The 24,636-nt window shown below is 45.7% G+C and overlaps 1 protein-coding gene across 1 annotated transcript in view; it reads left to right on the top strand.

The window, feature by feature from the left end:
• Positions 1–24,636, top strand: part of LOC139748034 (ionotropic receptor 93a-like) — a 245,070-nt gene that overhangs the window by 102,692 nt on the left and 117,742 nt on the right. The window contains exons 6-8 of the mRNA XM_071660598.1: positions 14,171–14,276; positions 17,818–17,985; positions 22,968–23,060. Of these exons, the coding sequence (XP_071516699.1) occupies positions 14,171–14,276; positions 17,818–17,985; positions 22,968–23,060 (367 nt within the window). The remainder of the gene's footprint in view (positions 1–14,170; positions 14,277–17,817; positions 17,986–22,967; positions 23,061–24,636) is intronic.

Here is a 24,636-nt window from a genome sequence, read left to right on the forward strand (position 1 = left end):
CCAGCACATCCATCCTCCTGCGCACAACTCTATCCATAGCCCACGCCTCGCAACCATACAACATTGTTGGAACCACTATTCCTTCAAACATACCCATTTTTGCTTTCCGAGATAATGTTCTCGACTTCCACACATTCTTCAAGGCTCCCAGGATTTTCGCCCCCTCCCCCACCCTATGATCCACTTCCGCTTCCATGGTTCCATCCGCTGCCAGATCCACTCCCAGATATCTAAAACACTTTACTTCCTCCAGTTTTTCTCCATTCAAACTTACCTCCCAATTGACTTGACCCTCAACCCTACTGTACCTAATAACCTTGCTCTTATTCACATTTACTCTTAACTTTCTTCTTTCACACACTTTACCAAACTCAGTCACCAGCTTCTGCAGTTTCTCACATGAATCAGCCACCAGCGCTGTATCATCAGCGAACAACAACTGACTCACTTCCCAAGCTCTCTCATCCACAACAGACTTCATACTTGCCCCTCTTTCCAAAACTCTTGCATTCACCTCCCTAACAACCCCATCCATAAACAAATTAAACAACCATGGAGACATCACACACTCCTGCCGCAAACCTACATTCACTGAGAACCAGTCACTTTCCTCTCTTCCTACACGTACACATGCCTTACATCCTCGATAAAAACTTTTCACTGCTTCTAACAACTTGCCTCCCACACCATATATTCTTAATACCTTCCACAGAGCATCTCTATCAACTCTATCATATGCCTTCTCCAGATCCATAAATGCTACATACAAATCCATTTGCTTTTCTAAGTATTTCTCACATACATTTTTCAAAGCAAACACCTGATCCACACATCCTCTACCACTTCTGAAACCACACTGCTCTTCCCCAAACTGATGCTCTGTATATATATATATATATATATATATATATATATATATATATATATATATATATATATATATATATATATATATACGTCCACACACGCACATATGTATATATATATATATATATATATATATATATATATATATATATATATATATATATATATATATATATATATATATATATATATATATATATATATATATATATATATATATATATATATATATATATATATATATATATATATATATATATATATATATATATATATATATACATACATATACATGTATAAATATGTACATAATTCATACTTTCTGCCTTTAATCATTTCCGTCGCCACCCCACCACACATGAAATGACAACTCCCTCCCCCTGCATGCGCGCGAGGTAGTGCTAGGAAAAGACGACAAAGGCCACATTTTTTCACACTCAGTCTCTAGCTGTCATGCATAATGCGCTGAAACCCCAGCTCCCTTTCCACATCCAGGTCCCACAAAACTTTCAATGGTTTACCCCAGACGCTTCACATGCCCTTGTTCAATCTATTGACAGCCCGTCCACCCCTCTGACACATATATCCTCTTCTTCAATCTTTCCTCACTCATTCTCTCCATGTGACCAAACCATTTCAAAACACCATCTTCTGCTCTCTCAACCACACGCTTTTTATTACCACACATCTTTCTTACACTTTCATTACTTACTCGATCAAACCACTTCACACCACATATTGTCCTCAAACATCTCATTTCTAACACATCCACCCTCCTCCGCACAGCTCTATCTATAGCCTACGCCTCGCAACCATATAACATTGTTGGAACCATTATTCCTTCAAACATACCCATTTTTGCTCTCCGAGATAATGTTCTCGCATTCCACAAATTTTTCATCGCTCCCAGAACTTTCGCCCCCTTCCCCACCCTGTGACTCACTTCCGCTTCCATGGTTCCATCCCCTGCCAAATCCACTCCCAGATATATAAAACACTTCACTTCCTCCAGTTTTTCTCCATTCAAACTTACCTTCCAATTGACTTGTCCCTCAACCCTATTGTACCTAATATCCTTGCTCTTATTCACATTTACTCTCAGCTTTCTTCTTCCACACACTTTACCAATCTCAGACACCAACTTCTGCAGTTTCTCACCCGAATCAGCCACCAGCGCTGTATCATCAGCGAACAACAACTGACTCACTTCCCAAGCCCTCTCACCCACAACAGGCTGCACACTTGCCCCTCTCTCCAAAACTCTTGCATTCACCTCCCTAACAACCCCATCTAAAACAAATTAAACAACCATGGAGATATCACGCACCTCTGTCGCAAACCGACATTCATTGAGAACCAATCACTTTCCTCTCTTCCTACACGAACACATGCCTTACATCCTCGATAAAAACTTTTCACTGCTTTCAGCAACTTGCCTCCCACACCATATATTCGTAATACCTTCCACAAAGCATCTCTGTCAACTCTATCATATGCCCTCTCCAGATCCATAAATGCTTCATACAAATCCATTTGTTTTTCTAAGTATTTCTCACATACATTCTTTAAAGGCAAACGCCTGATCCACACATCCTCTACCACTACTGAAACCACAGTGCTCTTCCCCAGTCTGATGTTCTGTACATGCCTTCACCCTCTCAATTAATACCCTCCCATATAATGTCCCAGGAATACTCAACAAACTTATACCTCTGTAATTTAAACACTTACCTTATCCCCTTTGCATTTAAAAGTACAATGGCACTATGCATGCATTCCGCCATACATACACTGAATATCTTCACCAACCAGTCAACAATACAGTCACCCCCTTTTTTAATAAATTTCACTGCAATACCATCCAAACCTGCCGCCTTACCGGCTTCATCTTCCACAAAGCTTTCACCATATCTTCTCTGTTTACCAAATTATTCTCGCTAGCCCTCTCACTTTGCACACCACCTCTACCAAAACACCCTATATCTGCCACTCTATCATCTAACACATTCACCAAACCTTCAAAATACTCACTCCATCTCCTTCTCACATCGCCACTACTTGATATTACCTCCCCATTAGACCCCTTCACCGATATTCCCATTTGTTCCCCTGTCTTACGCACTTTATTTACCTCCTTCGAAAACATCTTTTTATTCTCCCTAAAATTGAATGATATTCTCTCACCCCAACTCTCATTTGCCCTCTTTGACACTCTTCCTCCTTTCTCTTGACATCCTGCCTCTTTCTTTTATACATCTTCCAGTCTATTTGCACTATTTCCCTGCAAAAATCGTCCAAATGCCTCTCTCTTCTCGTTCACTAATAATCTTACTTCTTCACTCCATCACTCACTACCCTTTCTAATCTGTCCAACTCCCACGCTTCTCATGCAACAAGCATCTTGTGCGCAAGCCATGACTGCTTCCCTAGATACATCATTCCTCCTCCACTCCCCTTACGTCCTTTGCTCTCACCTTTTTCCATTCTGCACTCAGTCTCTCCTGATACTTCTTCACACAAGTCTCCTTCCCAAGCTCATTTACTCTAACCACTCTCTTCACCCCAACATTCTCTTTTCTTTTCTGAAAACCTCTACAAATTTTACTTTCGCCTCCACAAGATAATGATCAAACATCCCTCCAGTTGCACCTCTCAGCACATTAACATCCAAAAGTCTCTCTTTCACGCGCCTATCAATTAACCGGTATTCCAATAACGTTCTCTGGCCATCTCTCCTACTTACATGCGTGTACTTATGTATATCTCTCTTTTTAAACCAGGTATTCCCAATCACCAGTCCTTTTTCAGCACACAAATCTGCAAGCTCTTCACCATTTTCATTTACAACACTGAACATCCCATGTACATCATTTATTCCCTCACTGCCACATTACTCACCTTTGCATTCAAATCACCCATCACTATAACCTGGTCTCGTGCATCAAAACTGCTAACACAGTCACTCAGCTGCTCCCAAAACACTTGCCTCTCATGATCTTTCTTCTCATGCCAAGGTGCATAGGCACCAATAATCACCCATCTCTCTCCATCAACTTTCAGTTTTCCCCATATCAATCTAGAGTTTACTTTCTTACACTCTATCACGTACTTCCACAACTCCTGTTTGCAAAAACACAGGGAAATGAAACACGATAAGTTCCCAAGTGCACTTTCGTGTAATGATCACATCATTAGGGGAGATACAAGAATAAGAAAGAAGGCGTAGAACAGTCATTTGATATACAAGGAAGAGACCTAGCTAAGACGCCGATGGTAAACAAGCGTTACCGGATGGTGGTGTTCGAGTTAGTGTGTTCGGGTATGGGATCATACATGTCATGAATTTTGTATTATTTGGACAAGAAAGGGAATATTAACAAATTTTGCCTACAATAAAGCTATCCAATTTGTATTGACCTTCGCTAATAAATGTTACAATTCTTTGTGTATTTGATAATAAAAGATTCAATGATATATTTCTTGGTAGATAAGTAAATTGGCGTTACTTCAGTCAATACAATGATCATAATTCTTATCGTGATTAAACAAGGCATTTCATTCTTGTCCCGTTCTTATACTATATTTATGTTGCTTAAGTCTAACAGAAAGATCCTTACCAGTCTGCCCAGCATAAACTTATCAAAATTTCTACATGGCACTTTATAGATTCATCCAGGAGAATTTTCTGGTGAGTTCCTGATTAAGATATTCTTTATAGTATCATTGTTGCTGAAGGCAACTTTTACATTAAAGGGTTTAAGCAATTTGGGGTGTGAAGTAAAATTATCATTAAAAGGGAGAACTTAAAGATTCTTGGTGTCAAGGGAAAGTTTGGGCTCAACTCTATAAAAAGATTTTTTTTGCTAATTTAAGGAATTTATCAATGAAAGATCTAGGGTACTTTAACTTAGATCCAATAGAACATATCTTCTCAAACTCATCATCAATAAACAGGAGTGACATTTTTGGCTGACACTTCTACATGAGACTGTTTACATTGTGTAGCAATACCTCCCCACTGCAGCTACTGTCCACTTACCGTGAAACCACCACAAAGCGACTCCGTCATGTGTACACACATGATGTGGATATAACCAAATATACTTTCCATGTGGATATAACTAAATATATAACTTCTATGTGGATATAACCAAATATGCCTTCCATGTGGATATAACCAAATATACGTTCAGACTTAAGAGTGAACGCTATATCCCTCAGTCATACTTGGTAGTATGTTATCATCATGACAGATGAAGACAATGACAGTATAAAATATATGACAACCAGTAAATTTGGGTCATGGGTCATTAATCTTCTCTGAATCTGAGATCATTTGGTGATAGCTAAGTAGTTAAGACGCGTTAAACCTCTCCCCAAACTAACGGTTGTACCGGTAATAACGGTTGTAACGGTTGTTAACGGCATCGGTTGTAACAGGTTATGTTAACAACAGATAATGGACATCTCTCACAGATGAATCGTTGATTAACATCACTACAGATATGTCTTGTAACAATGTTTTCCCCCGTTGCAGACTGATATATTTTGTAACAGTACCAAAGGTTGTAACGGCACTAACGATAGTGGCTGTGATAACGCAAACAACAGATATAACAGCACTAACGGAAATAACAGTTGTAACAATAACAGTGGCTCTAACAACACGAACGGCTGTCACGCCCACCTTGGTAATGCTGCAGAAACAACAGGTTTTCTCAAGCCATGTATGATACCACTTGGCCAGTCCTCACGTCAGCACTTGGCCAGTCCTCACGTCAGCACTTGGCCAGTCCTCACGTCAGCACTTGGCCAGTCCTCACGTCAGCACTTGGCCAGTCCTCACGTAAGCACTTGGCCAGTCCTCACGTCAGCACTTGGCCAGTCCTCACGTAAGCACTTGGCCAGTCCTCACGTCAGCACTTGGCCAGTCCTTACGTAAGCACTTGGCCAGTCCTCACGTCAGCACTTGGCCAGTCCTCAGTGTTTATTGATGGCAAGTTTCTAAGTAAGGAACCATCATTCTCCCGGCTTGGTCTCCCTGCATTCAGAGGTAAACATGACCAGTAAGGTCGTTACATGACCGACCCTCTCACTCGGACGGTCATCACAGGTTCTGATGTGTCTTCTGCACAAAAGAAATGCATCGGGAAATGTTGGCTGGGTTGTGGAGATATTTATTATGATCAGCAACATTGATCTCCAGACGCTAAACTGAAAGTATCTTTTTCTTTATTGATGTCAACAAATGGCATGTATGAGTGTGACAACTTCAGTTCGCGAGACGGACTTGTACACTGGAGGTGCAGTGGCGTTTCTTGAAGATTGTATTACATTTATCATCAGATTGGTCAAGTTTGGACCATTATTGCGTTCCATCATGTCTCCTACTGTATCATATGATGCAACACGTCCTCCGTCATGTCTCCTACTGCATCATGCTATGCAACACGTCCTCCGTCATGTCTCCTACTGTATCATATGATGCAACACGTCCTTCATCGTACTCCTACTGTATCATATGATGCAACACGTCCTCAATCATGTCTCCTTCTGTATCATATGATGCAACACGTCCTCCATCATGTCTCCTACTGTATCATATGATGCAACACGTCCTCCATCATGTCTCCTACTGTATCATATGATGCAACACGTCCTCCATCATGTCTCCTACTGTATCATATGATGCAACACGTCCTCCATCATGTCTCCTACTGTATCATGCTATGCAACACGTCCTCCATCATGTCTCCTACTGTATCATATGATGCAACACGTCCTCCATCATGTCTCCCACTGTATCATATGATGCAACACGTCCTCCATCATGTCTCCTACTGTATCATATGATGCAACACGTCCTCCATCATGTCTCCTACTGTATCATATGATACAACACGTCCTCCATCATGTCTCCTACTGTATCATATGATGCAACACGTCCTCCATCATGTCTCCTACTGTATCATATGATGCAACACGTCCTCCATCATGTCTCCTACTGTATCATATGATATAACACGTCCTCCATCATGTCTCCTACTGTATCATATGATGCAACACGTCCTCCATCATGTCTCCTACTGTATCATTTTATGCAACACGTCCTCCATCATGTCTCCATCTCAGTACGTCAACCTCTGTGACTCGTTCATCGTGAACAATTTTGTTCTCTCTTGCTGTATGTTATATGATGATGGCCAGCACTACCACCACACAGGCAGGAGCTACGAGGAGCAAGGATCAAGCAGCAGATCCCTGATACAAAACCTTGAAGCAGGACATATGATATTAATGACCATATCAACATTTGCCTCATTCTCTCTTTCAATCACATTTGTGGCCACTTGGCTCACGAAAGCCAGACTACTTTCTTCATCCAATATATGAGTTTGGTCAACACTAGTGAGCAGGACGTAATGTTTGTGTGTGTGTGTGTGTTGGTGTGTATTGACCATGGCGTAATGTTTGTGTGTGTGTGTGTTGGTGTGAAGTAATCCCGGTGTGATGTTCTTGATGTAGTCATGTTCATGATGTAGTTTATATGCTTGATGCAGTTCATGTGCTTGATGTAATCATGTGCTTTGTGTAGCCATGTTCATGATTTAGTTTATATGCTTGATGCAGTTCATGTGCTTGATGTAATCATGTGCTTGATGTAGTCATGTACTTGATGTAGTTCATTCCTATTAGCCTCACATCAATTATGTAAACTTCTGGAGCCGATTATTAGAGATAAGATCGTAGCCTATCTGGAATGATACAGTCTGGTTTTACCTTGACTATCATCATCAAGTATTCAATACCCAGGACAAGACTAAAGCAATGGATACTATATTTCTGGACTTCCTGGAATCATTCGACAAAGTTCTCCACGTTATATTGATGCATAAAGTCTGGGTCTTGGGGATGACTGGCTACATAGGAAATTGGATAGAATCCTGGTTACGTGATAGGAAGCAGAGTCGTAATGATGGTGAACCATCACCGTGGTCACTAGTGGGGTTCCCCAGGGATCTGTACTTGGGCCTATACTTTTCATTATTTGTATCAACAATGATGTTGATGTTGGGCTATGAAACTTTGTGTCCAAATTTGTAGATGACACAAGATCGGCTACGCCTCATTAACTGATGAAGACAGGTTGAGATTACAAGATGATCTAGATAATATCGCTGAATCTTCTAGTAAATGGCAAATGTCATTTCCTAGAGCACCATTTACTGGTGTAGATAGGTAAGGTCGTACATCAACCACTGGTGTAGATAGGTAAGGTCATACATCAACCACTGGTGTAGATAGGTAAGGTCGTACATCAACCACTGGTGTAGATAGGTAAGGTCGTGCATCAACCACTGGTGTAGATAGGTAAGGTCATACATCAACCACTGGTGTAGATAGGTAAGGTCGTACATCAACCACTGGTGTAGATAGGTAAGGTCGTACATCAACCACTGGTGTAGATAGGTAAGGTCGTGCATCAACCACTGGTGTAGATAGGTAAGGTCGTACATCAACCACCGGTGTAGATAGGTAAGGTCGTGCATCAACCACTGGTGTAGATAGGTAAGGTCGTACATCAACCACTGGTGTAGATAGGTACGGTCGTACATCAACCACTGGTGTAGATAGGTAAGGTCGTACATCAACCACTGATGTAGATAGTGTTACGAACTCAATACTTATTCGGGCAAGGTCGCCAGTAACATATATATGTTACAAATACTATACTGATCCTTGTCTTGCAAGGACGTTAGATTTGTTATGTTTCACAACACAGGATAATACTATCTGAAAGTTATGGGATTAAATCAAAGACCAGCATTACATGTAAGTGTATATATATATGTATATTATCCCTGGGGATAGGGGTGAAAGAATACTCCCACGTATTCCTCGCGTGTCGTAGAAAGCGACTAGAGGGGACGGGAGCGGGGGGCCAGAAATCCTCCCCTCCTTGTATTAACTTTCTAAAATGGGAAACAGAAGAAGGAGTCACGCGGGGAGTGCTCATCCTCCTCGAAGGCTCAGAGTGGGGTGCCTAAATGTGTGTGGATGTAACCAAGACGTGAAGAAAGGAGAGATAGGTAGTATGTTTGAGGAAAGGAACCTGGATGTTTTGGCTCTGAGTGAAACGAAGCTCAAGGGCAAAGGGGAAGAGTGGTTTGGGAATGTCTGGGGAGTAAAGTCAGGGGTTAGTGAGAGGACAAGAGCAAGGGAAGGAGTAGCAATACTCCTGAAACAGGAGTTGTGGGAGTATGTGATAGAGTGTAAGAAAGTAAATTCTCGATTAATATGGGTAAAACTGAAAGTTGATGGAGAGAGGTGGGTGATTATTGGTGCATATGCACCTGGGCATGAGAAGAAAGATCAAGAGAGGCAAGTGTTTTGGGAGCAGCTGAATGAGTGTGTTAGTGGTTTTGATGCACGAGACCGGGTTATAGTGATGGGTGATTTGAATGCAAAGGTGAGTAATGTGGCAGTTGAGGGAATAATTGGTATACATGGGGTGTTCAGTGTTGTAAATGGAAATGGTGAAGAGCTTGTAGATTTATGTGCTGAAAAAGGACTGATGATTGGGAATACCTGGTTTAAAAAGCGAGATATACATAAGTATATTTATGTAAGTAGGAGAGATGGCCAGAGAGCGTTATTGGATTACGTGTTAATTGACAGGCGTGCGAAAGAGAGACTTTTGGATGTTAATGTGCTGAGAGGTGCAACTGGAGGGATGTCTGATCATTATCTTGTGGAGGCTAAGGTGAAGATTTGTATGGGTTTTCAGAGAAGAAGAGCGAATGTTGGGGTGAAGAGGGTGGTGAGAGTAAGTGAGCTTGAGAAGGAGACCTGTGTGAGGAAGTACCAGGAGAGACTGAGTACAGAATGGAAAAAGGTGAGAACAATGGAAGCAAGGGGAGTGGGGGAGGAATGGGATGTATTTAGGGAATCAGTGATGGATTGCGCAAAAGATGCTTGTGGCATGAGAAGAGTGGGAGGTGGGTTGATTAGAAAGGGTAGTGAGTGGTGGGATGAAGAAGTAAGAGTATTAGTGAAAGAGAAGAGAGAGGCATTTGGACGATTTTTGCAGGGAAAAAATGCAATTGAGTGGGAGATGTATAAAAGAAAGAGACAGGAGGTCAAGAGAAAGGTGCAAGAGGTGAAAAAAAGGGCAAATGAGAGTTGGGGTGAGAGAGTATCATTAAATTTTAGGGAGAATAAAAAGATGTTCTGGAAGGAGGTAAATAAAGTGCGTAAGACAAGGGAGCAAATGGGAACTTCAGTGAAGGGCGCAAATGGGGAGGTGATAACAAGTAGTGGTGATGTGAGGAGATGGAGTGAGTATTTTGAAGGTTTGTTGAATGTGTTTGATGATAGAGTGGCAGATATAGGGTGTTTTGGTCGAGGTGGTGTGCAAAGTGAGAGGGTTAGGGAAAATGATTTGGTAAACAGAGAAGAGGTAGTAAAAGCTTTGCGGAAGATGAAAGCCGGCAAGGCAGCAGGTTTGGATGGTATTGCAGTGGAATTTATTAAAAAAGTGGGTGACTGTATTGTTGACTGGTTGGTAAGGTTATTTAATGTATGTATGACTCATGGTGAGGTGCCTGAGGATTGGCGGAATGCGTGCATAGTGCCATTGTACAAAGGCAAAGGGGATAAGAGTGAGTGCTCAAATTACAGAGGTATAAGTTTGTTGAGTATTCCTGGTAAATTATATGGGAGGGTATTGATTGAGAGGGTGAAGGCATGTACAGAGCATCAGATTGGGGAAGAGCAGTGTGGTTTCAGAAGTGGTAGAGGATGTGCGGATCAGGTGTTTGCTTTGAAGAATGTATGTGAGAAATACTTAGAAAAGCAAATGGATTTGTATGTAGCATTTATGGATCTGGAGAAGGCATATGATAGAGTTGATAGAGATGCTCTGTGGAAGGTATTAAGAATATATGGTGTGGGAGGCAAGTTGTTAGAAGCAGTGAAAAGTTTTTATCGAGGATGTAAGGCATGTGTACGTGTAGGAAGAGAGGAAAGTGATTGGTTCTCAGTGAATGTAGGTTTGCGGCAGGGGTGTGTGATGTCTCCATGGTTGTTTAATTTGTTTATGGATGGCGTTGTTAGGGAGGTGAATGCAAGAGTTTTGAAAAGAGGGGCAAGTATGAAGTCTGTTGGGGATGAGAGAGCTTGGGAAGTGAGTCAGTTGTTGTTCGCTGATGATACAGCGCTGGTGGCTGATTCATGTGAGAAACTGCAGAAGCTGGTGACGGAGTTTGGTAAAGTGTGTGGAAGAAGAAAGTTAAGAGTAAATGTGAATAAGAGCAAGGTTATTAGGTACAGTAGGGTTGAGGGTCAAGTCAATTGGGAGGTGAGTTTGAATGGAGAAAAACTGGAGGAAGTGAAGTGTTTTAGATATCTGGGAGTGGATCTGGCAGCGGATGGAACCATGGAAGCGGAAGTGGATCATAGGGTGGGGGAGGGGGCGAAAATTCTGGGGGCCTTGAAGAATGTGTGGAAGTCGAGAACATTATCTCGGAAAGCAAAAATGGGTATGCTTGAAGGAATAGTGGTTCCAACAATGTTGTATGGTTGCGAGGCGTGGGCTATGGATAGAGTTGTGCGCAGGAGGATGGATGTGCTGGAAATGAGATGTTTGAGGACAATGTGTGGTGTGAGGTGGTTTGATCGAGTGAGTAACGTAAGGGTAAGAGAGATGTGTGGAAATAAAAAGAGCGTGGTTGAGAGAGCAGAAGAGGGTGTTTTGAAGTGGTTTGGGCACATGGAGAGAATGAGTGAGGAAAGATTGACCAAGAGGATATATGTGTCGGAGGTGGAGGGAACAAGGAGAAGAGGGAGACCAAATTGGAGGTGGAAAGATGGAGTGAAAAAGATTTTGAGTGATCGGGGCCTGAACATGCAGGAGGGTGAAAGGAGGGCAAGGAATAGAGTGAATTGGAGCGATGTGGTATACCGGGGTTGACGTGCTGTCAGTGGATTGAATCAAGGCATGTGAAGCGTCTGGGGTAAACCATGGAAAGCTGTGTAGGTATGTATATTTGCGTGTGTGGACGTATGTATATACATGTGTATGGGGGGGGGGGGGGGTTGGGCCATTTCTTTCGTCTGTTTCCTTGCGCTACCTCGCAAACGCGGGAGACAGCGACAAAGTATAAAAAAAAAAAATTACACTTAATTAGACCCTTCTATGACAAGTTCAACTCTATGATACTCAATTATGACAGAGACAAAACAATGTAGGGTCTGTATCGCGCACTGCACTCGGGTAACGGGCTCACAGCAGGAGGGGACACCACTTACTTTGCTGGGCGAGAGAGAGAGAAATCAAATCTCAGCGGGTGTCTGGGGTATCTATTACATGTATAGACAAGCGTCCGCCCTGCTGATACAACGCTGCCCTTGATTGGCTATGGGACTAAGAGTACTTGTGATTGGTTGGAGTATCGTAAAGTCCGTCGCACATTCTGCGTAGTTCAACCTCCTTTGTTCTCTTGTTTACGACAGCAGCGATGACATACGGTGGGGAAATACCCCGTAGTTGACTGCCAACTTAATCCCACGTCTCTGATAATGGTCCAGGTGCTCAAGTACAGGTCGCCATCTGGCTTCAGAACAGGATTACACAACACCATACACAAGGTCACGTTATATACACGAACATGTGGGCACACACGTCCGTAACAATAGGTAAGGTCGTACACCAACCACTGGTGTAGATAGGTAAGGTCATACACCAACCACTGGTGTAGATAGGTAAGGTCATACATCAACCACTGGTGTAGATAGGTAAGGTCGTACACCAACCACTGGTGTAGATAGGTAAGGTCATACATCAACCACTGGTGTAGATAGATAAGGTCGTACACCAACCACTGGTGTAGATAGGTAAGATCGTACATCAACCACTGGTGTAGATAGGTAAGGTCATACATCAACCACTGGTGTAGATAGGTAAGGTCATACATCAACCACTGGTGTAGATAGGTAAGGTCATACATCAACCACTGGTGTAGATAGGTAAGGTCGTACATCAACCACTGGTGTAGATAGGTAAGGTCATACATCAACCACTGGTGTAGATAGGTAAGGTCGTGCATCAACCACTGGTGTAGATAGGTAAGGTCATACATCAACCACTGGTGTAGATAGGTAAGGTCATACATCAACCACTGGTGTAGATAGGTAAGGTCATACATCAACCACTGGTGTAGATAGGTAAGCTCGTACACCACTTTCCACCTGATGTACACGAGACAAGCCACCATATAAGTCTACACCTCCAGGATCAGCCTCCCACACCACCTGGCTGGGTCAGCCTCCCACACCACCTGGCTGGATCAGCCTCCCACACCACCTGGCTGGATCAGCCTCCCACACCACCTGGCTGGGTCAAATTCCCGCACCACCTGGCTGGGACAGCCTCCCACACCACCTGGCTGGATCAGCCTCCTACATCACCTGGCTGGATCAGCCTCCCACACCACCTGGCTGGGTCAGCCTCCCACACCACCTGGCTGGGTCAAATTCCCGCACCACCTGGCTGGGACAGCCTCCCACACCACCTGGCTGGGTCAGCCTCCTACATCACCTGGCTGGATCAGCCTCCCACACCACCTGGCTGGGTCAGCCTCCCACACCACCTGGCTGGGTCAGCCTCCCACACCACCTGGCTGGGTCAGCCTCCCACACCACCTGGCTGGGTCAAATTCCCGCACCACCTGGCTGGGTCAGCCTCCCACACCACCTGGCTGGGTCAGCCTCCCACACCTCCTGGCTGGGTCAATTCCCGCACCACCTGGCTGGGAGGTACCCACCATATCATGTACTCCGTCAGAGTTTTTGGTCACTGTGTAACACTATCATACATGACCCCAGTCATGTCCCCTGATAACCTTTGACCTCTGAACAACCATTGGTCTCGGTGTCCCTTGATAACCTTTGACCTCTGAACAACCATTGGTCTCGGTGTCCCCTGATAACCTTTGACCTCTGAACAACCATTGGTCTCGGTGTCCCTTGATAACCTTTGACCTCTGAACAACCATTGGTCTCGGTGTCCCTTGATAACCTTTGACCTCTGGAAAAGTAAGGAAACAAAATTTTTACCTCTATGACTTGTGACAACTTAAGTCATTTTCAATCTGGAGAGACTTTGACTGTATGACCTTTTTTGACCATTAAAGATCCTCGACCCCTATGACCACATGGACATCTGACCTTACTACATGCTAATAAAGTTTGTCTTGTAACGACCATTGGCCTCTAACAGCCCTTGTTTCCTCCTCCTCCTCAGACTGGGGAAGATGTTTTCCTCCCTGGGCCCCCAGCCGGGCCAGCCCAAGATGAAGCAGTTCCTGGTCATCACATTCAAGGACGAGGTCACCGCCATCCAAGACCTGGTCAGTATTCTTACTGTTTCTCTCATGTGAGATTATGACACACCAACACTAGCCTGGACCTTACACTAAAGGTTTGGTCTTGTTCATAACTTACGTAATGAGTCAGTACTACGTTATAGTCCATTGATCAGCTGTTGTCAGGATCGACCCAGGTGACTTGAGTCATGACTGATTTCTGAACATTTCTGGAGGAAAGGGAAACATTGTCACTTGTTCTTCAGTCAATGATGGAGCTAGTGGGAGGTGTACGAACGTTGGATTAAGGGTGTCAGGTGAGGTGTGACCCACATACAGAAGCAACAACACGAATGACAAACTTCGAAAACAGACACGAAAATGTTATGTATGTAGTAAAGACAGAGAGATGAGAAGCATTACAACGACGAAGATTTGTGCCTCAGCATTACCCACAGACCTGAGAGGCCCTTGCCTCAACCCTGCCCCTCTCCTCCTCCTCTTGGCCAGTTATTACTTTAGCTGTCGCACTTCAGAGTTAGCTGCCTCCCTGCCTGGCGCCAGGAGAGGTTCAGTTGCCTCCCTGCCTGGCGCCAGGAGAGGTTCAGTTGCCTCCCTGCCTGGCGCCAGGAGAGGTTCAGTGACTGCCTCTCACATCACCCAGCCACACTGTCAGGCTCTTGCCTGCCTGAGAATCTCTCAATGTTTCCAACGTTTTCTTCCATATGTTCAGAACTGTTTACCCTCTCAGGTTTACTCTGCCTCTAACATCATGTATCTCTGTTGAAGGATTAAGCTTATCGACCTTACTACACCGGGGGAACATAACAGAAATGATTGATTTTACTAAAATGACATATGTCCATGTGACCCGCACTCACCTCATCTGAAAATATAAAACTATTGACTTGGAAAACTGTTGTCTTGAAACAGGTTCATCCCACTGGTGTTAACCCGTGTAGTAACCTTCAAACATCCTCCTGACCTCTGACCATAACCTCCCAACATCCTCCTGACCTCTGACCATAACCTCCCAACATCTTCCTGACCTCTGACCATAAGCTCTCGCAGCCTCCTAACCCCGGATATTAACCTCTCAACCTCCTCTTAACCCCATGACATTAGCCTGTCAATTACCTGCTAACCCAAGACAACAGCCTGTCATCACTCACCAAACTCCTGACATTAGCTAGTCAACACCCTCCTGACCCCTGACATTATTCAGTCAACACCCTCCTGACCCCTGACATTATTCAGTCAACACCCTCCTGACCCCTGATATTAGCCTGTCAACACCCTCCTGACCCCTGATATTAGCCTGTCAACACCCTCCTGACCCCTGATATTAGCCTGTCAACACCCTCCTGACCCTTGATATTAGCCTGTCAACACCCTCCTGACCCCTGATATTAGCCTGTCAACACCCTCCTGACCCCTGATATTAGCCTGTCAACACCCTCCTGACCCTTGATATTAGCCTGTCAACACCCTCCTGACCCTTGATATTAGCCTGTCAACAACCTCCTGACCCTTGATATTAGCCTGTCAACACCCTCCTGACCCCTGATATTAGCCTGTCAACACCCTCCTGACCCTTGATATTAGCCTGTCAACACCCTCCTGACCCTTGATATTAGCCTGTCAACACCCTCCTGACCCCTGATATCAGCCTGACAACACCCTCCTGACCCCTGATATCAGCCTGACAACACCCTCCTGACCCCTGATATCAGCCTGACAACACCCTCCTGACCCCTGATATTAGCCTGTCAACACCCTCCTGACCCCTGATATTAGCCTGTCAACACCCTCCTGACCCCTGATATTAGCCTGTCAACACCCTCCTGACCCTTGATATTAGCCTGTCAACACCCTCCTGACCCCTGATATTAGCCTGTCAACACCCTCCTGACCCCTGATATTAGCCTGTCAACACCCTCCTGACCCTTGATATTAGCCTGTCAACACCCTCCTGACCCTTGATATTAGCCTGTCAACAACCTCCTGACCCTTGATATTAGCCTGTCAACACCCTCCTGACCCCTGATATTAGCCTGTCAACACCCTCCTGACCCCTGATATTAGCCTGTCAACACCCTCCTGACCCCTGATATTAGCCTGTCAACACCCTCCTGACCCTTGATATTAGCCTGTCAACAACCTCCTGACCCTTGATATTAGCCTGTCAACACCCTCCTGACCCCTGATATTAGCCTGTCAACACCCTCCTGACCCTTGATATTAGCCTGTCAACACCCTCCTGACCCCTGATATTAGCCTGTCAACACCCTCCTGACCCTTGAAATTAGCCTGACAACACCCTCCTGACCCCTGATATTAGCCTGTCAACACCCTCCTGACCCCTGATATTAGCCTGTCAACACCCCCCTGACCCTTGATATTAGCCTGTCACACCCTCCTACAACACCCTCCTGACCCTGAAGCTGTCCACCCTCTGACCCCTGATATTAGCCTGTCAACACCCTCCTGACCCTGATATTAGCCTGTCAACCACCCTCCAGCCCCTGATATTAGCCCTGTCAACACCCTCCCTGACCCTTGATATTTAGCCTGTCAACACCCTCCTGACCCCTGATATAGCCTGTCAACACCCTCCTGACCCCTGATATTAGCCTGTCAACACCTACTGACCCTGATATTAGCCTGTCAACACCCTCCTGCCCCTTTGATATTAGGCCTGTCAACACCCTCCTGACCCTTGATATTAGTCATGTCAACACCCTCCTACAACCCCTCTGACCTAATAGCCTGGTCCACACCCTCCTGCCCTTGATATTAGCCTGACAACACCCTCTGACCCCCTGCTATTAGCTGACACACCCTCCTGACCCTTGATATTAGCCTGTCAACACCCTCCTGACCCCTGATATTAGCCTGTCAACAACCCTCCTGACCCTTGATATTAGCCTGTCAACACCCTCCTGACCCCTGATATTAGCCTGTCAACACCCTCCTGACCCTGATATTAGCCTGTCAACACCCTCCTGACCCTTGATATTAGCCTGTCAACACCCTCCTGACAACACCCTCCTGACCCTTGATATTAGCCTGTCAACACCCTCCTGACCCCTGATATTAGCCTGTCAACACCCTCCTGACCCTTGATATTAGCCTGACAACACCCTCCTGACCCTTGATATTAGCCTGTCAACACCCTCCTGACCCTTGATATTAGCCTGACAACACCCTCCTGACCCTTGATATTAGCCTGTCAACACCCTCCTGACCCTTGATATTAGCCTGACAACAACCTCCTGACCCTTGATATTAGCCTGACAACACCCTCCTGACCCTTGATATTAGCCTGTCAACACCCTCCTGACCCTTGATATTAGCCTGTCAACACCCTCCTGACCCTTGATAATAGACTGTCAACACCCTCCTGACCCCTGATATTAGCCTGTCAACACCCTCCTGACCCTTGATATTAGCCTGTCAACACCCTCCTGACCCTTGATATTAGCCTGTCAACACCCTCCTGACCCTTGATGTTAGCCTGTCAACACCCTGCTAACCCCACAGATCGCAGGACCTCTCCTGTCAAAGGCTCACGTCTCTCCCTCAGGCGCGGGCCATGAACATGTTTGGTTCGAAGCACCAGTGGTTGTTCGTGGTCCCCAACACCCACTCCCTCCGCTATGACATGTACCCCTACCTGGCCAACATGAAGGACGGCGACAACTTGGCCTTCGTTTACAACAGGTCCGACCTGAGCCCCACCGTCGCCTGTGACGTGAGTATATTCTATGTTCGTGTATAATCGCCAGGTCTCCTCCTGGTACGGGTCCTGGTATGTGAGAGTGACCAGGTCTCCTCCTGACATGGGTCCTGGTATGTTACAGTGGCCAGGTCTTCTCCTGGTACAGGTCCTGGTATGTGAGAGTGACCAGGTCTTCTCCTGGTATGGGTCCTGGTATGTTTGAATAGCCAGGTCTCCTCCTGGTACCGGTCCTGGTATGTTAGAGTGACCAGGTCTCCTCCTGGTACGGGTCCTGGTATGTTAGAATGACCAGGCCTCTTCTCGGTACGTGCTCTGATGAAAATGTCAGGAACATCTGCTGGTACAGTAGTATGAGTGTCAGGAACATCTGGTGGTACAATAGTGTGAGTGTCAGGAACATCTGGTGGTACAGTAGTGTGAGTGTCAGGAACATCTGGTGTTACAGCAGTGTGAGTGTCAGGAACATCTGATGTTACAGTAGTGTGAGTGTCAGGAACATCTGATGTTACAGCAGTGTGAGTGTCAGGAACATCTGATGTTACAGCAGTGTGAGTGTCAGGAACATAATGTTCGTAACAATCCCATGTGGTTGAGCGGGTCGTAAGATTGGTGAAGTTGTAAGTGTCAGCTGCGGAGGTGTCGCATCCTCCTGGGCTGGACACAAGTCAGGAGAGTACTGAGTCAGTGGATGGTGTTGTAGGTCTCATGTTACTACATGGTCGCTACATCACATTATATACAGTCAAACATGACACTTTCACACAGTCAGCTGGATGTCAGGTATATGGCCAGAGATCGTGACTCACTAAGGCACTCACACCTTCCTGACCTCATCATTTTGTAAACCTACAATGTTTACCATCCAGCCGGTCACTCAGGCTGCTGCACAACAGCTGGTATGACGAAGACAGGCTGGTGCAGCGGGGAACTTCTAGTACAGTTTCGTGAGTATTAAGTCATTAGGTGTAGTGAAGCGATTTACCTTCACGGTATTTTTCTTATGGGTGGAGCAAGACATACATCTCTAACGTGAGAACCGGCTAACAACTATGAAACAATGAGAAAACGGACAAGTTGTGTCAAGGTGGAGGAGTCTGTGGCACTGAAGAGATGATTAACGTGGGACACAAGGAAGTCTACTGGTCATGACTCTCCGCTTTGTCAGTCCCCAGCCCGCTGACTCAAGCTGACCTGCTTTAAATGTTGTAGCTGGGGAGGGTACGTCGTGGTTAGTGCTGGCGTGGTAGAAGGCTGGGCCTCATGGTTCTTGTAGTGTTAGTGCTGGTGTAGTAGGAAGTCTGGTCCCAGTGTTCCTTGACCCACCTGGGAGGTCTTCCTCCTAACTGCTCGACGAATTTCTACAGTCAAGAGACTCCCAGGGATACCGTCCAGGATGACCTGCTGTGGACTGGTGGCTGGGCTGTGTATCTTGACATCAAGAGCCAAAGATGAGGATGTCGTGGGAGGGAAGGACGTGTGTATGTTGCGTCCCGTGGGTGACGCTGGCTAGAGTGAGGTACCCGTCAGTCAGTTGAAGCTGTTGTTCGTCTAGACACGACGTCGTTTCTATCATCCCTACACAACAGTGACTTGTTCCTTGAGTAACTGATTCTGAGATATACCTGACGTGTGTCTGTGTAGCGAACGCTGGACGGTACGGCACCTGCACTGCTGATACTGCTTGATGCGAATGGCTTGACTTGGTCTCCTTGTGGGATAGATGAGTCTGAGTGATTGTTATATCCGACCACTTTATCTGCCTCAACCATGATGGTTACATGTAAAGGTTTCAGTCGCACAATGAAGCTGTTGGCTGGATGATCTTTGCCAAGTGTCAACCGTTACAGGAACCTGACACACTGTTGTGGTATTTGTGTGTACACACAGAGCACCACCTCTCTGTGCGTGTCGGCAGGTCTGAGCTGAAGCTATTACCTGCGTCTTAAGCTTTGTTCCTCACTTCCATAATTGACCGATCATTAAGCTTTTGTTTGTTCAAGTCAACATAAAGAATCTGTTCCTGTTCTGAGGCCATTCAGGCAAGGGATCAGGCATATCAGACTCAGAAAAACTTTCCTTCTTCTGACTCACATTCAGCTTTTGTCACTGCCCGTCATCACTGCAAGCACGTTATCCGTGAGGCGAGGCGTTCCTTTATTCAAAGGAAGTGTGATAACCTCTCCTCGTCATCCACTGATAGATCTTTCTGGTCTTTAGCTAAGGGCATCTCTAACAACTTCTGTCGCTCTACCTTCCCTTTACTTTTTCGTTCTGACTGCACTATAGCTGTCTATCCCGTAAACAAAGCAACCTTACATGGTTCCCGTTTCTCCTCTAACTCCACCTTGGATGATTCTAACCTTCCTTCACCCCCTGATGCTCCTCTTACTAATCCTATGCTTCTCCCCGTAATCTCTTTTCGGACTGTACTAAAAGCGCTTCTTTCTCTGGACACAAGCAAGGCTTATGGTCCTGATGGCATCCATCCTCGTGGAACTGAAGGAGTGTGCCTCCAAACTTGCACCTGTGCTTGCTCGTTTGTTCCGTTTATGTTTAAAATCAAAACTTTTCCTTCTCCATAGAAGCAAGCAATGATACATCTCATCCCTAAGAAAGGTGACCGTTCTAACCCTTCTAACTATTGTCCTGATGCTTTGACATATATCATTTCCAAAGTCTTTGCATCCCTCCTTACCACCCATATCCTTAAACACCTTGAAAATCAGTCTTCTCTGATCACCAGTATGGCTTCCGTGAGGCGAGATCTACTGGTGATATTCTTTCCTATCTTTCTAATGTCCGGTCATTATCCATGAAAGATTCTGGGGAATCATGTGTAGTTGCCCTTGACGTATCTAAGACTTTTGACAGTGTGACATCGAGGTCTCATCTCTAAGGTCCCCTCGCTTCCTCTCTGGCCGATCTATCTCGGTTGTTGATGGATCAGCCTTACCCTTTTCTCCAAGAGCAGCGGTGTCCCTCAGGGTTCTGTCGTGTCCCCTATACTTTTTTTTTCTCCTTTTTTTTCAACGATTTTCTCTCCTCCACACATAATCCAATGCTCTCATACGCTGACGACTCTACACTGCATTCATCCACATACTTCAAATCTGCTCCTTCTCTCACTCGATCTGCATCTCGTCTTGACACAACTTCCTCAATAAACTCAGACTTGGACAGAATACCTTAGTGGGGTAGACAAAATCTTGTATAGTTTAATGCCTCCAAGACCTAGTTTCTACCCATCTCTCTATCGGAAACTCCTCACAACTCTCGTCTCTCCTTTGACTGTTCTGTAATTCCACCTCTTGACTCAATGAACATACTTGTCATCACTGTAATATCCACTCTTTCTTGAAAACTCCACATTACAGGAATAGCTAAGTCTGTCTCTAGGAAATTGGTTGTCTTGTTTAGATGTCGAATTTTATCTCTTCTGAACAGTGCTTCGTCTACACAAGGAATTGATTCGTCCTTGTATGGAGTACTGCTGCTCTCACATTTGGGGTAGGTTCCAGATCTGTATCCTTACTTGACAGAGTAGAATCGAAAGCTGTCCGCCTTATACACTGTCTCAGGCTAACTCCCAAACCTGACCCCCTCTTGCCTTACGCCTCAATGTTGGTTCAGTTTCCCTATTCTATAGGTATTACTTTGGTTTTTGCTCCCGAGAGCTGGCTGCTTGAGTGCCCCCGCCACTAACTAGACCACGCAATACTCGGCAAGCTGCTGCGTCACATGATTATTGTACGGCCATCAGCAACTCATGGGTGGGCCGTTTTGATAACTGTTTCTTTCCCCTACATGTCGACGCTTTAGAACTCTACCTTCTCATGTCTTTCCCAATAACTACGACTTAACAAATTTCAAAAGACACGTTTTTCAATCTCAAAAACTCGTAAATACTTTCCCTTGTCTTTTTTTTCGTTTCTTAATTTTCTCTATTCATCAGTTAAGGTCTGGCCTTGATGTGGACTTTTGTACGTAACTGGAGTCTTCAGCATAGAAAATACTCATATTTGAAGGCTCGTGTAACGGAGAGTAGGCGGGGTCAAGCTTATGGGAAGGCATGGGGGCGGGCATGGGGGCGGGCATGGGGCTGGCATGGGGCGGGCATGGGGCGGGCATGGGGCGGGCATGGAGGCGGGCATGGGGCGGGCACGGGGTTGGCATGGGATCGAGCATGAAGTTTACGGTGTAAACAAGCATCGATATGCCTCACTGCCGGGTGACAGACTGGCCTGGGCTGCCTAAACACCTGAAGGATCCTGAACCCATCAGGTTAGGATGACCTGTGATGATGGCACCGGTGGTGGCAGGACTGGGGGTCAGAGAAGACTCACACAGGGTGCGCGTGGAGTGAGTGAACTACAGTTTCATGATACAAGGCAGAGAAAACTGTGGTTGTAGCAGCATCGAGAGCATCACTACTGATGAAGTGATCATTACAGTCTCGTTCCCTCAGGCCCAGGTGTCTGGCATCACTGATTTTAAGACAGAAAGATAAAGTTAAGAGTGACGTCAGGTCCAGAATGGAGGAGAGGAACGCTTGGGTCACACCTTCCGGGAACCTCCAGACATACCCGTGCACTGACTGTGCTCTTGGTGACTCTACTCCACACACTGGTGTAACCATGGTGTTCCCAGCACTGGAGGTGCTCGATGACAATCCAGGTCGTCCACCAAGTCTCAAGGTTCCACCACCACGACCACTGCTCCCACCTGTGTGTTGGTCTCCCAGCAGATCATAAACTGTGGCTGGTCACACCGTGTACACATCTGGTATGGTCACAGGACGTGGTCCTCGGATGTGTCACGTGTGGGTGGTAGGTGTGGGTAAAGGGAAAAGTAAAGAGTTGACCTTGGACAGGTTCCAGTGTTCTGACCCCTGACCTTGTCTGTCCACAGGACAGGTTCCAGTGTTCTGACCCCTGACCTTGTCTGTCCACAGGATGGGTTGCAGTGTTCTGACCCCTGACCTTGTCTGTCCACAGGATGGGTTCGAGTGTTATATGAAGCTGCTGATTGGGCAGTACGCCGTCGAGCTCTCCAACGCCCTCACAAAGGAACTTGATCTCTACAACCAGGTGAGTGTACAGGTGTTGTACAACCAGGGGAGTGTACAACCAGGTGAGTGTACAGGTGATGTACAACCAGGTGAGTGTACAGGAGTTGTACAACCAGATAAGTGTACAGGTGTTGTACAACCAGGGGAGTGTACAGGTGCTGTACAACTAGGTGAGTGTACAGGTGTTGTACAACCAGTTGAGTGTACAGATGTTGTACAACCAGGTGAGTGTACAGGTGTTGTACAACCAGGTGAGTGTACAGGTGTTGTACAACCAGGTGGGTGTACAGGTGTACAACCAGGTGAGTTTCCAGGTGTTGTACAACCAGGTGAGTGTACAGGTGTTGTACAACCAGGTGAATGTACAGATGTTGTACAGCCAGGTGAGTGTACAGGTGTTGTACAACCAGGTGAGTGTACAGATGTTGTACAACCAGGTGAGTGTACAGGTGTTGTACAACCAGGGGAGTGTACAACCAGGTGAGTGTACAGGTGATGTACAACCAGGTGAGTGTACAGGAGTTGTACAACCAGATAAGTGTACAGGTGTTGTACAACCAGGGGAGTTTCCAGGTGTTGTACAACTAGGTGAGTGTACAGGTGTTGTACAACCAGTTGAGTGTACAGATGTTGTACAACCAGGTGAGTTTCCAGGTGTTGTACAACCAGGTGAGTGTACAGGTGTTGTACAACCAGGTGGGTGTACAGGTGTTGTACAACCAGGTGAGTTTACAGGTGTTGTACAACCAGGTGAGTGTACAGATGTTGTACAACCAGGTGAGTGTACAGATGTTGTACAACCAGGTGAGTGTACCGGTGTTGTACAACCAGGGGAGTGTACAATCAGGTGAGTGTACAGGTGGTGTACAACCAGGTGAGTGTACAGGTGTTGTACAACCAGATGAGTGTACAGATGTTGTACAACCAGGTGAGTGTACAGGTGTTGTGCAACCAGGTGAGTGTACAGGTGTTGTACAACCAGGTGAGTGTACAGGTGTTGTACAACCAAGTGAGTTTACAGGTGTTGTGCAACCAGGTGAGTGTACAGGTGTTGTACAACCAGGTGCGTGTACAGATGTTGTACAACCAGGTGAGTGTACAGGTGTTGTACAACCAGGGGAGTGTACAACCAGGTGAGTGTACAGGTGGTGTACAACCAGGTGAGTGTACAAGTGTTGTACAACCAGGGGAGTATACAGGTGTTGTACAACCAGGTGAGTATACAGGTGTTGTACAACCAGGTGAGTGTACAGATGTTGTACAACCAGGTGAGTGTACAGGTGTTGTACAACCAGGTGAGTGTACAGGTGTTGTACAACCAGGTGAGTGTACAGGTGTTGTACAACCAGGTTAGTGTACAGGTGTTGTACAACCAGGCGAGTGTACAGGTGTTGTACAACCAGGTGAGTGTACAGGTGTTGTACAACCGTATACAGTGTTGTACAACCAGGTGAGTGTACAGGTGTTGTACAACGACGTACATCATGTGGTACGTGAGTAGTGATCCACCTCGGTACGCGTCATTGTTACCAACCACATCATCTGTACCTTAGCAGTGTTACCAACCACATCATCTGTACCTCAGCAGTGTTACC

The sequence above is a fragment of the Panulirus ornatus genome, chromosome 72, assembly GCF_036320965.1.
Source record: "Panulirus ornatus isolate Po-2019 chromosome 72, ASM3632096v1, whole genome shotgun sequence".
NCBI lineage: Eukaryota > Metazoa > Arthropoda > Malacostraca > Decapoda > Palinuridae > Panulirus > Panulirus ornatus.